Consider the following 15,607-nt stretch of genomic DNA (forward strand, 5'->3'; position numbering starts at 1 on the left):
CGACGAGTATTTAGGGTCAACACAAGTATAGCTTGAAAATTCAAATAGATATCCTACATCTACTACGCTACATTAATGTTGTTGAACCTGTCAGATAGAGATGTCTTAATCAATTGAGTTATTTTTTTTTAATACAACACGAGGGTAGAGAATCGAACTCACGAACTTTTAATTGAAGATATATGTTAATTACTACCACCAAGTACTGTGTATCCTGTAACTAAATCCATTCAAATAAACTTTTGCCCAAGTTGGCGTTGAATAATCGACACATAAATTTAAGGAAATAAAAGATTAACGTAGGTTTTAGCCGAGTTTGATTGGGCTATCGATTTTGACCACCAAATCTACCATGTTTTTTGAATCGGCAGTTAATTATATCTTTAGAAAATCAATTTTGATATTATTTTATTTTTTAAATTAATATGTCGATTCAAACATCAATTTTGACAATTCGAAATGACTCACTTGCTTGTAGCTATGTCGGGGATAATATTGTGGTTATTGAATTTAAAATAATTTTATAAGGTTAGTATATTGTGATTTTCAGAAAGTTCATACGGACTAAAAAAATAAGATTCATTGGTAATGTTTCTTTAAATATATAATTAAAAAAATGTATTAATGTCGTTATCATTGTATCCCTCCATTATTGAGATATATAAATAAAAAGTAAGATAAAAGGGAGAAAAAAATACTCTAGTTGATGAAAACATGATCTTTATGCAATAAAATCGGTCAAGGTCAAATCTAGTCAAAGTATGTCAATCAAAGAGTTTGAGTGTCTTTGGCTAGGAAAGACATGCACAAAAGAAACAAACACTCTGACACTCAAGTCAATTTAAGTTTGACCTGGTATAGAGATTGACCTACAATGTGATATCTAATGTGTAAGTGAGACCCTCTATTTATAAGTTCGGGATCCGAACGACGGTTATTTGTATGGTCTCGAAGGTTAGGTTTGCTGGGTACCTATGGTCGGTCGTAGGTCATACCTTCACTATAGGAGAGTGTCTTTGCAATGTTTGCGGCTAAGTATGGAAGTAAGTTCCTCCTTTGAAAGATTTTTATGATAGACCTTCATGTAGTGATCTTTAGGGAAGACCTTGAAGTTAGTCTTTAGGAAAGATCTTCCGGTGGCAATCTTCGGGCGATCTTCAAAGAAGATCTTCAGATCAGTCTTTAGGAAATACCTGGTCGGTTGGCCTTTTCTTTGTTCTCCACATGACAATGCTATTTTTATTCCCAACACAGGATTCTTAGTGAAGTTATCATTTGTCAAATGGCATCATGTTTTCAATTTCATTCCAGCAAATAAAAACTACAATATTTTAGGAAAAAAAAAAAGAAGTCCCAAGGCATTAGGAATAGTGATTTTTGTTCCCTTTTGAAATTGTACATAATTGGTAGTAAAGGCAATTGGCCTATTAATATAAAGAACATCTAAAAAGAGTTGAGCTAGAGAAAAGAAGAAAAAGGGAAAGTTAAAAAAGAGATGAGTTTGATGATGAAAGCAATTGAAATTTGGTTTAGTTATGATTTCACATGGAAATATGTAAAGTAAAGTGGAGTTTGGATTTGGCATTTCAATTTTTCTAAAGTTGCAAATTGGTGAATGTTTGATAGGAAAAATCCCAAATTGGTACACTTGTTGGCTTCTATTTATTGCTCTATGTGGTCCTCTCCTCCAACCAACATAGCTCATATGGCTCTCTCTTTCTCTAAATAAATTATGGCCTCCTTGTTATTTCTTAGTCAATTTGGTAACGTTTTGGTTTATCTTTTATTATTTTTCGTATTTATTTTTTAAAAATATAAACATTTGGTCATGGTAAATTTTCTTATTTTTCATTCTACATAATTTTGGAAATAACCATAAGTTATTTGGTTTCTTGTTCCGGAATAAAAGTATTATTTTATCTTTTTTTTAATATATAATAAATATCAAAAAAAATAAATATAACATAAAAGATTTTGAATATTTGATATGAAAAATTAAATCTCATGTAAAGTTTTTATTTTTTTAATCTCAAATTTGAGAGAACACAAAATAATAGATGATTAGCAACATGTTCCAACTTCAATTTTAATTAGAAAAGAAAGATTAAAAAGCAAGAAACAAAAGCAGTTCAATTTTTCTGGATTGAAAAGGAAAAAAACGATAAACACTAAACATGAACATTATTGAACAGACTTTAACTCTCTAAGCTCTCGATTTTGTGTCTATAAGATCAAACGGAAACTCCAACCATGTGTACCTAAGTTTGTAATTTAAGCTTTTTTTTATTCATTTTTTTTACTTATTTAAAAAAATAATGATTACGATACAATTTTGGTCCCTTACTTTGAGCTATGATTCATTTCGGTCCCTGTACTTTCAAAATATTCATTTTGGTACATGCACTTTCAACTTTTGTTCATTTTAGTTCTTATACTCTCAAAATGTTCGTTTTAGTCTATGTACTTTTGAAAAGTGACCATTTTTATCCCTATTTTAAAAAAATTAAAATAAATTGTGTATATATCGAAAACTCTTTAATATAGAATCATTGTTACATTTCAATAAACATATTGAGTATAATATCATGTTGAAATTGTGGTAGAAAAATTAGATTAAAAATAAAATTGAATGACTAAAATAGTCACTTTTTAAAAAGTACAAGGACGAAACGAATATTTTGAACTACAAAGACTAAAATGAACCAAATCTCTAAATATAGGAATCAAAATGAATACTTTGAAAATACAGACATCAAAATGACGCAGTCAAAAGTACAGGGACAAAAATAGTATTTTAATTTTAAAGAATTTATATAAGAGGTAAAATATTCGTGAAAGGACTAATTTGGAATTAATGAGATAGAAGAAGGGGTTGGAAGTAAATGAGAGGCGAATGAGAATCCGGGCCTTGTCGCCACGTCACCATCACACAGATTTGTGATAGCGATTTCCAGTCCCTCTCTTCCAACTAATTGGATTCCCTTTCTCTTTCCAATTTTCCATTTTCTTTTCCTCTCACAAATTTCTACAAAATCTATTATTCTAAATAATCTTATTTTATTTCAATTTCATCTTTAAATCTTTAATTTAAGAAAATAATTATTCTATCATCCCACTCAATATCCCTGCATAGTTTTGTGCTTGCCTCGTATCAATATCTTTGATATTTGAAAATCAGGTAATTCATTCTCTAAATATTTAGCGACAAAATATGACAATGATTGAAATAGATTTAACTTTTTCAAAAGCCACGGATATTTAAATAGATATTTTAAAAATTTAAGGATTATTAACTTTTTCAAAAGCCACGGATACTTAAATAGATATTTTAAAAGTTTAAGGATTAAAATAAAATAATATGAAAATTGTAAGGATTGAAATTAAATTTAAAATCTTAATAGTTGCAGATCTAGTATAATTTAGATAAAAGTATTATAAAAATTATTACAAATATAGTAAAAATCAGACCACGTGTAAATTAATGATTATAATGCTAATCAATAATGTTTATGATTACAATGGCGTATGAAAGTTAATTATTGGGTTATATAAATTAATCACAATCACATAAATTAAATATATAAATTAAGATTGCCATGTCTGACATTAGAGGATTATATGTTTAATATTTGTAAATGTTATTAGTTATTAATTGTTTAAAATCTAAATTTATATTTATTAATGGTATAAAATTTAGAAATAAATTAATTTTATTAACAATTATTTTTAATTGAATTATTTCGTTCTAAATTTTAAAATAATAACTTTTGGTTGAAAATAAATAATTGACATTACAAACAGAAAATAAATATATCCAACACAACTTAAGTGATTAACTTTTATATTAATTATTTTTTAAGATTTAGGAGGATGTTAATATCCAATAATAAATGAATTTAAGATTTTTTTCCATTCTCCCTTCGTTACCATTCCAAATAAAGTAGTTACAGTGGAATTTTATTTAACCTAAAATATTCTTAAAACATTAAGAATTTTATACTAATCATATCTATTAACTTATTATTAATGTTGAACAAAAAAATCATTAATGTTTAAAAAAAAGTTACAAAATTTACCATTAAAATTATTATATAATAACAATTTAGTTCTTGAATTTTCTTTTTTGTTTTTCTATTAAAAATGGTAGATTGGAAGAGATATATAATGACATAAAATTAATAATAAAAATATGATTTATTATAATTTAATAAGTTAAGAAGGGAATCTTTTAATCACTTAAAATTTATTTTTGGAATACCTTTTAATTACTTAATATTATTATCAAAAGTTTTACTTTTTTTTTCAAATGGATTAATTACTAAAAGTAGTACCTATGAGATATCAAAAGAAAAAAAAAAGTAGTACCTATGAATAATGGTTCTAGAAAAAAAGTACCTATGAACAATGGATACTTTAATTAACTAATTAATGGTCTTAAAAAAACTAATTAATGAAAAGTTTTGTTAATTGAATAAAACTAAATTAGATTTTTTTTGATAAAGTAAAACTAAATTAGAATTATTCTTGATGAAGGGAACCATGGATTAACAACAATATCTAAGAGTATATATTGTCATGTAAAAAGAAAAAAAGGGGAAAGAAACAGTTTTAATCATCTTTTAATAAATAAAAAAATTAAAATATATAAAAAAAATTAAAATTTTCTTTAGAGTTGGGTGAAAAATGTATTTTCCTTCCGAAAACCTCAAAATTAAATATAATACAAAGTATAATATAAATAAATCAGTAATTACGATAATTATATGTCTCAACAAAAATTACAATAATTATAGTTGATTAATATATAAGTTAAAGATGATTACCATGATTATAAATAATAGTATTTAGTTTAATTATTGATTTATGTAAATAATTACAATTATGTAAAATGAAAAATATAATTACATTATTAAAGTAAATGAGTGAATAATAAGTTTTTCTTAAATATACATTTGTAGGCAATTTAAAGAAAAATGTTACATTTGTTGTAATTGCCTTCATAAAAACACATATTGTTGCGGTCCTACTCTGCGTAGCCGACCTGTTCGGAGAGATTGACCTAACAGGTCGGCGTCATGTACTTATAAAATAAACTCGACGCCAAGGATCCATTTGTTGAGAGCAGAGGAATGACTGATTCGAAGCATAGACCAGAGGTCGTTCGAAGGAGCCCGACGCGAGCAGGAAAATACTCGGATGAGACATCTATCTACCCCATTAACCGTTATAAATACACTACCACATCACGAGTCCAGGTATGAAATCTGTCCGAAGTTAATCTGTTAAAGCTCGAATTATCTACTGACTTGGACGTCAGAGTGGTTTACGTCCTTGCAAGTACCCCTGAGATCGCCTAAGTGCGGTCACCCGACCTCATCGTCTTTTGTGCCTTAGCTGCTGATTTTCGCATCAACACATGTATACAAATATTGTACAAAATGAAGTTATCTATGCAATTTCCTTCTTCTTCTTATTTTTTATTTTATTTATTTTTAAAATTATATAAGACTAATTGGATTTTCTAACTGGTTAGAATGAGAGAGTATTTTACATTCAAGCTACTATTTTTCAATTTAAACTTTAATGATATCCTTATTATACTAAAAGGTGAAAATTTATTTTTGGACCTATTATCTTTTGTTTAAATGTCAAATTTTCCTCTAATAATTATAACGTGCTCTATTCATTTCATTATTTTTAAAATTAAAATCAAAATAATATGCTTAAAATTGTACTCAATTTTAAAATGAAAAATTAATTTTAAAAACTTTTATATTTAAGATTAAAAAATAATAATAAACATAAAATCGTTGCCAGACAAAGTTCTAAAATTTTAAAACATACTTTAAATGAAAACTAAAAGTTGTATACATTTTCTGGTTATTGAAAACGATCCCATGTAAAAAATGTTGAGTAATTACATTATATGACATAAATTTAATATTTACTTTAATAAAGGTGACAACTTTTTCATTTTTTTTAATATAGCATAAATTTTACTTTTTTTAGTATATTTTATTTTACATTTGCTTACTTTGTAATAGTTAAAATTTAATTATTGTTTTTATAGTACAAGCTAAAATTTGATTTCGACTATATTATTTTTGTAAAATTTTAAACTTTATGCTATGTTATATTTAAAAATATACATCAATTTTGTGTTATTTAAGTAAACACCTAAAAAAATTATAACCATCGGAAAGGAATTCATTATAAAAATTCATACTTAAAAAAGAAGTTAAAAAAGTTTTCACACTTTTTTTTTTAATATAGGGTGTGGATGGAATTCATAGCCTCGATTGAGATATATATCAATTATTGTTAAGTTATATTCACTTTAGTTTTCATAATTTATTTTTTTTTAAGTGGAGAGTTAAAAAAAGACTATCTTTTAGCCGAAAAGTTTTCATAACTAAAAACAGAAAATCATATTTAAGGTATTAATTAATGAAGCTTTTAGTTCACACAAAGAGATAAAAGCTAGAGAGAGAGAGAGAGAGAGGGGCTAGAGAGAGAAGACTGTAGTAAATTAGTGCGAGGGGGACAGCAGCGTATCTTTGAAAATCCTAAAAAATCCCATTTTTTGGATTTCTGTTCGCTTCAAAAGCAAAGAGGAAAACAAAACAAAGCTCAAACTACAACACTACTCAAGAAAAAAGGAGAAAAAAAAAAAAAAATCCCACACCCAGATCAAAAGATTCAAAACCAAACAAATTCGGTGCCCTCTTCTTCTTCTCCTCCTCCTCCCCTTTTCTTCTCTTTAATTATATGTTCCTCTGTCTCACACTCTGAATCCTGTGCTTCGCTGTTTGATTTCTTTTCTTTTGGGTATTCCACACTCTGTGAACTTGATTATAATATGGGGAGCAACGACAGCGAACGTGCTCTTATTTGTCAGATTGCCTCTTCCTCCTCAACTAAACTTCACGTTCGAGGAAGGACATGATTGCAGTCTTGTTTTCTATATTTTATACTATTCCTCTCTGCCCCATTTCCTCATTCAACATTCAGGTCAAAACCCAGAGCAATTTTTTGAGTGAGGTATAGTTTATAGGGTGGGGGAAAGGGTATAAAGAGGAAATACTTTGGAGTTTGAGCCTCTTTCCCCATCTTTTGAGGGTCTTGCTTCTTCTGGGAATCGCTAATTTCTTTTTCTTTTCTTCTCCTGTAATGGGGTTTCAGTGAAATTAGGGAGGGGATTCAGAGGAAGAGAGAATTTGGGTGTTTTTTTGAAATGGGGTTTCTGAATAATTGCTTGTCTGAGCTTATAATTGTGTGTGTGTGTAGAAATTTAGTATGAGGTGGTGAAGGCAGAGAGAAGAGGGAGGAAACTGTTGGGATGAGTATGAAGATGCAGCAGAGCCACCACTCTGTGGCTGTGAGGTTTAATGAGCAAATAGCGAGCAAAAAGGGGGTTACATGCATTCAAGCCAATAGGGCTTGGCTTCCTAAGTTTCTGCTGCTTTGGATTCTGTTGGTGGCATTCATTAGTATGTTGATCTACAAAGGAATGGATGCTGATAACAAAGTTAGAAGAGAGGAAGTTCTTGGGAGCATGTGTGACCAAAGGGCAAGAATGCTTCAGGATCAATTTAGTGTCAGTGTCAACCATGTCCATGCCTTGGCTATTCTCATTTCCACTTTCCACTACTTCAAGAACATATCGGCCATCGATCAGGTTTCAATTTCTGTCTTTTAATCATGAATGAGCTTTTAGCTTATACGTGAGAGAGAGAGAGAGAGAGAGTATCAAGTTTTCTTGTTTTTAGCTAGGAATTACATTGACATCTTTAATCTCAGTTTCTTGGGGTGTTTGATTTGTTTAAATACAGGAAACTTTTGCCGAGTACACAGCTAGAACTGCTTTTGAGCGGCCTTTGCTTAGAGGTGTGGCGTTTGCACAAAGAGTGGTGCATTCTGAGCGAGAGAAATTCGAGAAGCAACACGGGTGGACTATAAAAACCATGGAAAGGGAAGTTTCACCTATAAGGGATGAGTATGCGCCAGTCATATTTTCACAGGAAACCGTTTCTTACATTGAATCTCTTGATATGATGTCTGGAGAGGTAATTTTGAGTTACAATCTTTGACTTGCTTGGTTTTATCTTCATTGAAAGTAAATTTTTGTTTTTGGTTTGGTACCTGGAAGTGTAATTTGAGTCTTGTAATGCATTGCAGGAGGACCGCGAAAACATTTTGAGGTCGAGAGAAACAGGTAAAGCTGTTTTAACCAGCCCTTTCAGGTTACTGGGTTCTCATCATCTTGGAGTTGTGTTGACGATCCCGGTTTATAAAACCAAGCTTCCTGCAAATCCAACTATGGAGGAGCGAACTCGAGCAACAGCAGGGTAAGTTCCAAAAACAGTTTTTCCTTTAGAAACCTAAAAAAAATAAACAATTGCAAGAAGTGGCTAGTATAGTAAGTTGAAATGAAGGATTCACAAAAAATGAGAAATTGTGAATACCCAAAAGGATGTGTACTTCACACAAAAGTCTGCAAGATCCTACACCCTGCAGTTTGGTGCTTTTCGTAAGCCTTTTACTAAACGTTGATTAATTATATCTAGGTTTGAAAATTGTTAAAGATGGTGTTGTCAATTTTATTGTTATATGTTGCATATTTATGCCTCAATCTATTTGTACATAAGGACAATCTACAGTCTCACCCCTTCATTCTTTCAACCGCTCACTTGACACTTCGCTACCCCTTCCTTAGATCGTCTAGCTAAGTGAATCTAAGGGGAAATCTACCAGTACCCAGCCCCAAAGACGACACCTTGTCCTCAAGTTGATAATAGGAACATGCCCCTCCCACAAAAGGACTTTAGTTGAGTTAGTTCTTCTCTCCATATTTTGCACACCTCAAATTTCCCCGATATATCAAACGATGAGGACAATGGTAGTGATAAGATCTACAAGGATGTCCGTATTGCCCGCTTAGCTGTGATACATGGAAAACAAAGTGGATTTTAGACCCTTGCGTAATTACTGCTTGTAAGCAACCCAACCATCATTCTCTGTGACCCGGAAAGGCCAATAAAACCTTGGAGATAGTTTCCGAAAGGCTTGAACTACTACTGAAGTTAAGCGAGCGGGGGCTATCGCTATTCTGCCACCACCACCTTCCTTTCCGCACCATGTTCTGATTTTTCCTTTTCTCACTGCCATTACTATATTACTTTAATTTCTCTTGAGGATTTGAGTGAGATTTTTTATTTTTGAATAAGAACAGATCTAATTTTATTTCCAGTCAGTTTCAATAGCATGGTTTTGCTTGGTTTGCATGAACTTCTTCGTCGTGAAAATCTTTATTCTCATAGCATGTTATCATAATCTAATATTTTGGAAGAATGAGGAAGGTTAGTTCTCATACTTCACTTTGAGATATTACCGGTTGTGATGCATCTTGATTCTTTTATAATTTCTGCAGTTACCTTGGTGGAGCCTTTGACGTGGAATCACTTGTGGAAAATTTGCTTGGGCAACTGGCTGGAAATCAAGCCATTTTGGTGAATGTACACGATATCACAAACTATTCCGATCCCCTAATAATGTACGGTTATCAATATGAAGATGGCGACATGTCCCTTTTGCATGAGAGCAAACTAGATTTTGGAGATCCATTTAGGAAGCACCAGATGATATGCAGGTAATTGCAACCAAGGTCAAATCTTCCAAAGTATCTGTAATGTATCTGTTCATTTTTTTCCATTGATTTCTTGTGTTGGAATTTTGAGCAGGTATCATCAGAAAGCTCCAACATTATGGACTGCACTCACTACTGCATTTTTGTTCTTTGTGATTGGATTGTTGGTGGGATATATCCTATACGGTGCAGCGACTCATATCGTTAAAGTTGAGGACGATTTTCATGAAATGCAAGAGCTGAAAGGTCGAGCTGAAGCTGCTGATATCGCAAAATCTCAGGTATTTATTAAAGCCTTTCATTCTCCCAATCTCATGCTGCAATTTTCCTCATTCCAACTTTTGCACCTGTTTCCAGTTTCTCGCCACCGTTTCTCACGAAATCAGGACACCTATGAATGGCATCCTTGGTGAGTATTTTATCTACCTTGGAATTCTTTTAGACGAGTATTGACTATTGGCTTCCCTAATGTTTGATTGTTTTTTCAATTTCCTTCCTAATATTTTAAAAGTTGAGTCCAACAGTAACTAAATATTAAAAGAATGACAATATATGAGTTTTAAAGTAGCAAATTTTATGGGTTTTTAAATTGTTAGCATCCAACTATTTTGATGGTTTAATTTCCTATAACAACAATCCATTTCAGGGCCAGTTAATTACTACATACTAAACCATGTTAAATGAGTAAATTTTAAATTTTATGGGCGAGTATGTCTATTTCATCAAATTAAACATAGAGTACTTTTAACTCAATTAATAAAGTATATTTTCACATTCAATCATCATTTTATCATTTAACGTCTGGTGAAAATAATTGGACCAAATTGATAAAACACTCCAACTTTAGGGACTAGAACATATATTTGTGTTTAACTATAAAATGCGTATACCCAATGACTCATATTTTCAATTGTAGGAATGCTTGCCCTACTTCTTGATACGGAGTTGAATTCGACTCAAAGGGATTATGCTCAAACTGCTCAGGCCTGTGGAAAAGCACTGATAGCGTTAATAAATGAGGTGCTCGACCGGGCGAAAATTGAAGCTGGGAAGTTGGAGCTCGAAGCGGTTCCTTTTGACCTTAGATTGATACTAGATGATGTTCTGTCTTTGTTTTCTGAAAAGTCAAGGCACAAGGGAGTAGAGGTAAAATCCTGAAGGTCTAAATCTGAGCAAGTGATTTTCATTTTTCTATATTCTTTCTTTCCTTTCTGTGAATATTTTCTAACTGAGCATGAGGAGATCTCAAACCAATGAAGCTTTTCCTTGACACTGTAAATAAATTTTGCATCCATCTTATGAGATCCAGTGATTAATCTTGTTCTCTTACCTGCTTCTCTCATGGTGACTTTCGTGATTTCTGGATGGTGGTTTCCGTGACCTTCTCTATTTTGTTGCACCAATTGTGGACATGAAGTTGGCAGTATTTGTTTCTGATAAAGTTCCTGAAGTTGTTATGGGAGATCCTGGAAGGTTCAGACAAGTAGTCACAAATCTTGTGGGGAACTCAGTAAAAGTAAGTTTTCTTTTATTTTCCCTTGTGTCTAATAGGTTTCCGAACTTTCAATTTTGTATATAATAAGTTACTAAACTTCAAAAGTATCTAATAAAATATCTGAATTTTCATTTTTGTATCTAATGAGTCCCTGGCCTATTTGATCTTTTTTAACAAACTTCAGTGAGAAACAAAATTGAGTGTTATGGATCCATCAAATTAAAAAAATACTTAATTGGTTGGGGACCTATTAGATACTAATTTGAAAGTTTAGGGCCTACCAAACATTTTTTAAAATTCAGGAACCTATTAGATACAACATTCAAAGTTCAGGACCTATTTAGAGACACCCAATTCTACAAGTTTAGTGACTAACTTGTAACTTAATCTTTTATTTAACTTTTCAACTAAAAAATTGTGAACACTTGATGGTTTTGACCAAATGCATCTGAAACTTGAATTTTACCATTAGTTTAAAGTCTCTCTTAGTTGCACTTTTCTTCTGAATGTGATTGAAGTCTCATTACTCGGCACATTTGACAGTTCACAGAACGAGGACATATATTTGTTAAAGTTCAGTTAGCCGAACAATCAATGACCTCTACAATTATGAAATCTGAAACTCATGTGAACGGAAACTTAGATGACGGTGCATTGTACAATAAACATCAGTCTGAAACCTTAAGTGGGTGTGAGGCAGCTGATAACCAGAATAGTTGGGACACTTTTAAGCATCTAATTGCAAATGAGGAATTCCGACCGAACACTTCAAGCAATCTCTCGGTTACGAATGAAAGTTCTTCTGATATTGTTACTGTCATGATATCTGTGGAAGATACAGGAATCGGGATTCCGTTATGCGCCCAAGGTCGAGTTTTCATGCCCTTCATGCAGGCAGATAGCTCAACCTCCAGAAACTATGGTGGAACTGGTATTGGCTTAAGCATCAGTAAGTGTTTGGTCGAACTTATGGGCGGTCAGATAAACTTTGTGAGCCGGCCTCAGGTTGGAAGCACATTCTCCTTCACTGCTGTTTTTGGGAAATGTGAGAAGAAGGCAACCGTCGACATTAAAAAGTCTAATTTGGAGGAACTCCCTTCTGCTTTTAAAGGATTGAAGGCTGTCGTAATCGATGGTAAACCGGTTCGAGCTGCTGTGACTAAATACCATTTGAAGAGACTTGGCATCCTGGTTGAAATTTCCACTAGTGTCAAGATGGCTGCAGCATATGGGGGCAAAAATGGTTCTGTTAGATCAAGGTAAGCACTATTAACTTTAAATGGACAATACATTAGAAACAAGTTGTACAATTTCTTACAAAAATTATTAGTACCATGTTTAATTGCAGTATTCTATACTTAGATATAAAATAGGTAAGTTAGAAGTTTGTCCCTGAGCTTTCATAATCTATTTAATAGGACTCTAAACTTTTAAAAGGGTCTAGTAGATCCCTAAGCTTTCAATTTTATGTCTAATATGTTCCAGTCTTATTAGGCATTTTTTAAAATTCAGGACTTGAATTTTGTATCTAATAAATCATTGACCTTTTAGTTTTGTGTTTAATACGTTTTTGAATTTTAGAAAATATCTAATAGGTCATAAAATTAAAAGTTTAGGGACATATTAGAATCTATTAGACAATTTTGAAAATTTGAAGGACTGAACTTATAATTTACTTGTAAAATATATATATATATATAAATATGGTCGATCAAAATGTATGAGATCTTCATTAATATATTTCATAATTAAGATTGTGCATGGCTAACATCATTTTGTAGATATATGATAGTGCAGCTTTGTGACACGAATTATTTATCGAGTATTGCAGTAATATATTTCAGCCCGATGTAGTCCTTCTCGAGAAAGATATCTTTTTTTCAAATGAGGGATGTGGTTGTTCTAATCTACTTCATCAGCTGGACTGGAAGCAGAATGGTCATACCCTCAAGTTGCCGAAACTGATCCTTCTCGCGACCAGCATAAGCACTGCTGAATTCGATAAAGCGAAGGAAGCGGGTTTTTCGGACACCTTGATCATGAAACCACTGAGAGCAAGCATGATAGGTGCATGTCTTCAACAAGTGCTCGGCTCGGGAAAGAAACGACAGCTCGGGAAGGACATGGCCAATGGCCCCACTTTTCTTAGAGGGCTGCTTTGTGGTAAGAAAATATTGGTTGTTGATGACAATAGGGTAAACCGACGAGTTGCTGCGGGCGCTTTGAAGAAATTCGGTGCTGATGTTGAGTGTGCTGAGAGCGGCAAAGCTGCACTAGCATTGCTTCAACTTCCACACAGTTTTGATGCTTGCTTTATGGATATTCAGATGCCAGAAATGGATGGGTACGTGTACCGTTCTCTATTGCTCTCATTCATTTTTCTACAAATATACCGGTTAAAATTACAAGTGTTTAGTACCTGAACTTTCAAGGATGTATATGGTCCCTGAATTTTAAATAGTATGGGATAGATTTAAAAAACTTTTAGTTTTGTGTCTAGTAGGCCTTTGAACATTCAATTTTATGTCAATAGGCTTCCAAACTATAAGGTAATTTTTAAAACTCATGGATTTATTGGACACAAAATTGAACTTTGTGTATAATAGGATCTTTAACATTTCAATATTATATCTAATAGGCCAATTAAAAAAATTTTGATAAGTTCAAAGATTTATTCGACATAAAATTGGAAGTTCAAGAAACTATTAGACACTTTTAAAGTTTAGAGACATATTAGACACAAAACTAGCTGTACTTGAGAATCCTCCTCTGTTTGGAAGTTGTTTTCACAAATGGATCGTTTTTTAATGTAATGTGTTTTCTTCAATCACAGATTCGAAGCGACTAGAAGAATCAGGGAGATGGAGAGCAAGGAAAACGAGGTACTGGTTAGAGAATCTGGTGGCAAAGAAGATGCAAGGAAAGATGAATGGCACATTCCAATATTAGCCATGACAGCGGACGTATTTCAAGCTACGTACGAAAAGTGCCTGGAGTGTGGGATGGACGGATATGTATCGAAGCCATTCCAGGAAGAGAAACTTTATCAGGCAGTTTCCAAGTTTTTCAAATCGAAGCCTATCTCGGATTCATGACACACACGCATCATGGACATTTGAAACCGACGCAACTGTGTCGATTCGGTCCGAGATGGAAGGCATTTGTTCCAGGTTGGTTGGTACATTTTGCAGCAGATGCTTTCAAAAAAAGACTTGAAGGGGCCACCATTTTTGACCAAAATATTGGGACTGAACTGGCTATTTTGTACATTACTCTGCCTTGTATGTGCTGTGCTGTAGGCCCCTTTGAGTTGTGGCTTTTGGGCTGTGGGGGCTGCAAAGGGTGTAAATGTCATTATGATTATTTTTATGCTTGCTTTATAAAAAGCAAAAAAGGGAATGGTAGCTTAATTTGTATAATTATGTCGAAAATAGGAAGGATTTATAATTTGGTAGCATCATGGAGAGACTTTAAAAGCTACCATTTGAATTTAAAATTTCACAAATGATCATCTTGAATTTAGTCGATGATTGTTACACAAACACCACTATACAACTTCATCCAAGTGGAAAATTGTAACATCTTCAAAATACCTATTAACTCTATAGTATATTAAAAACTGAGGTAGGAAAAATATTTTTGGGCACTTATGTCCTATTTTAATTGATTGATCTACAAAATTGTCGTAGATTGATTAATTAATAATTAGTTATCAATAATCAATAATAATAAATATGTGGAATCTAAAAAAAAGTTGGAAAGTAAAAAAATTATTTCTTTAATTATAAATCATAATAGAATTTTAAAAGTGTTGAATGATAAAATTTGGCCAATGGTCAAATGCCACATAATCAATTTGAAATTATATTTAGGATCAATGATAAAATTACACGTGTCTTAAATTAATCGATAAATTAAATTATGCCTCATATGGTCGTCTGATGAAATCAACTAATTGGTTCAAAACCTATAAAGAGACGGGCTTGGGCCATATAAGACCTACCAAAGCTCTAAGGAGGTCACATCTCATTTGAGACCTTCGAAGAGATATACAAGTATTGGAGATTCAGAGCCTTCAGAACATTCAGAGTCATCTACAACCACTCAAAGTGCAAAGCATCCAGAACCAACAAGATTCGAAGAACTAAAGACTCGAAGAATGAAAACTTGAAGACTAGGGGACTTCAAAAATTTCGAATCTTCTTTTCGTCAAACAACCGACCGAAGAACTTCACAAGCTACAAGTCGAAGATTTCACAAACCGAAGACCTCACGAGCCGAAGTACTTCCTCAAGCTGCAGATTTCGTCAAGCGAGCCAAAGACTTCATCAAGCCACAAACTTTGCAAGCATCAAGCTTCACAACCTAAGACTTTAAAGATTCTTCAATACGCTAAAAGTTGACGACACAAACTCATTGATTCGAGAACAAGCTCTCAAGCCCTCAAATTAAAGTTCACATTTGAG

The 15,607-nt window shown here is 32.4% G+C and overlaps 1 protein-coding gene across 1 annotated transcript; it reads left to right on the forward strand.

The window, feature by feature from the left end:
* Positions 1 to 6,626: 6,626 nt before the first annotated feature.
* LOC111023028 (histidine kinase CRE1) lies at positions 6,627 to 14,663 on the forward strand. Its single transcript, XM_022300370.2, has 11 exons — positions 6,627 to 7,678; positions 7,833 to 8,066; positions 8,179 to 8,348; positions 9,431 to 9,649; positions 9,741 to 9,927; positions 10,004 to 10,055; positions 10,563 to 10,792; positions 11,064 to 11,162; positions 11,685 to 12,400; positions 12,973 to 13,485; positions 13,975 to 14,663. The coding sequence occupies exons 1-11, from the start codon at positions 7,340 to 7,342 to the stop codon at positions 14,234 to 14,236; spliced, it is 3,021 nt and encodes a 1,006-aa protein (XP_022156062.1). The 5' UTR covers positions 6,627 to 7,339; the 3' UTR covers positions 14,237 to 14,663.
* Positions 14,664 to 15,607: the final 944 nt, after the last annotated feature.

The sequence above is a fragment of the Momordica charantia genome (assembly GCF_013281855.1).
Source record: "Momordica charantia cultivar OHB3-1 chromosome 9 unlocalized genomic scaffold, Mcharantia_2.0 BLBB01000009.1, whole genome shotgun sequence".
NCBI lineage: Eukaryota > Viridiplantae > Streptophyta > Magnoliopsida > Cucurbitales > Cucurbitaceae > Momordica > Momordica charantia.

What these genes read in the sequence shown, in the direction of transcription:
- LOC111023028 (XM_022300370.2), top strand. Translation starts at nt 7,340, where the DNA reads ATGAGTATGAAGATGCAGCAGAGCCACCACTCTGTGGCTGTGAGGTTT. An exon ending in AAGCACCAGATGATATGCAG is followed by an intron (nt 9,650 to 9,740) that starts GTAATTGCAACC and finishes AATTTTGAGCAG; the next exon opens with GTATCATCAGAAAGCTCCAA. An exon ending in ACCTATGAATGGCATCCTTG is followed by an intron (nt 10,056 to 10,562) that starts GTGAGTATTTTA and finishes TTTCAATTGTAG; the next exon opens with GAATGCTTGCCCTACTTCTT.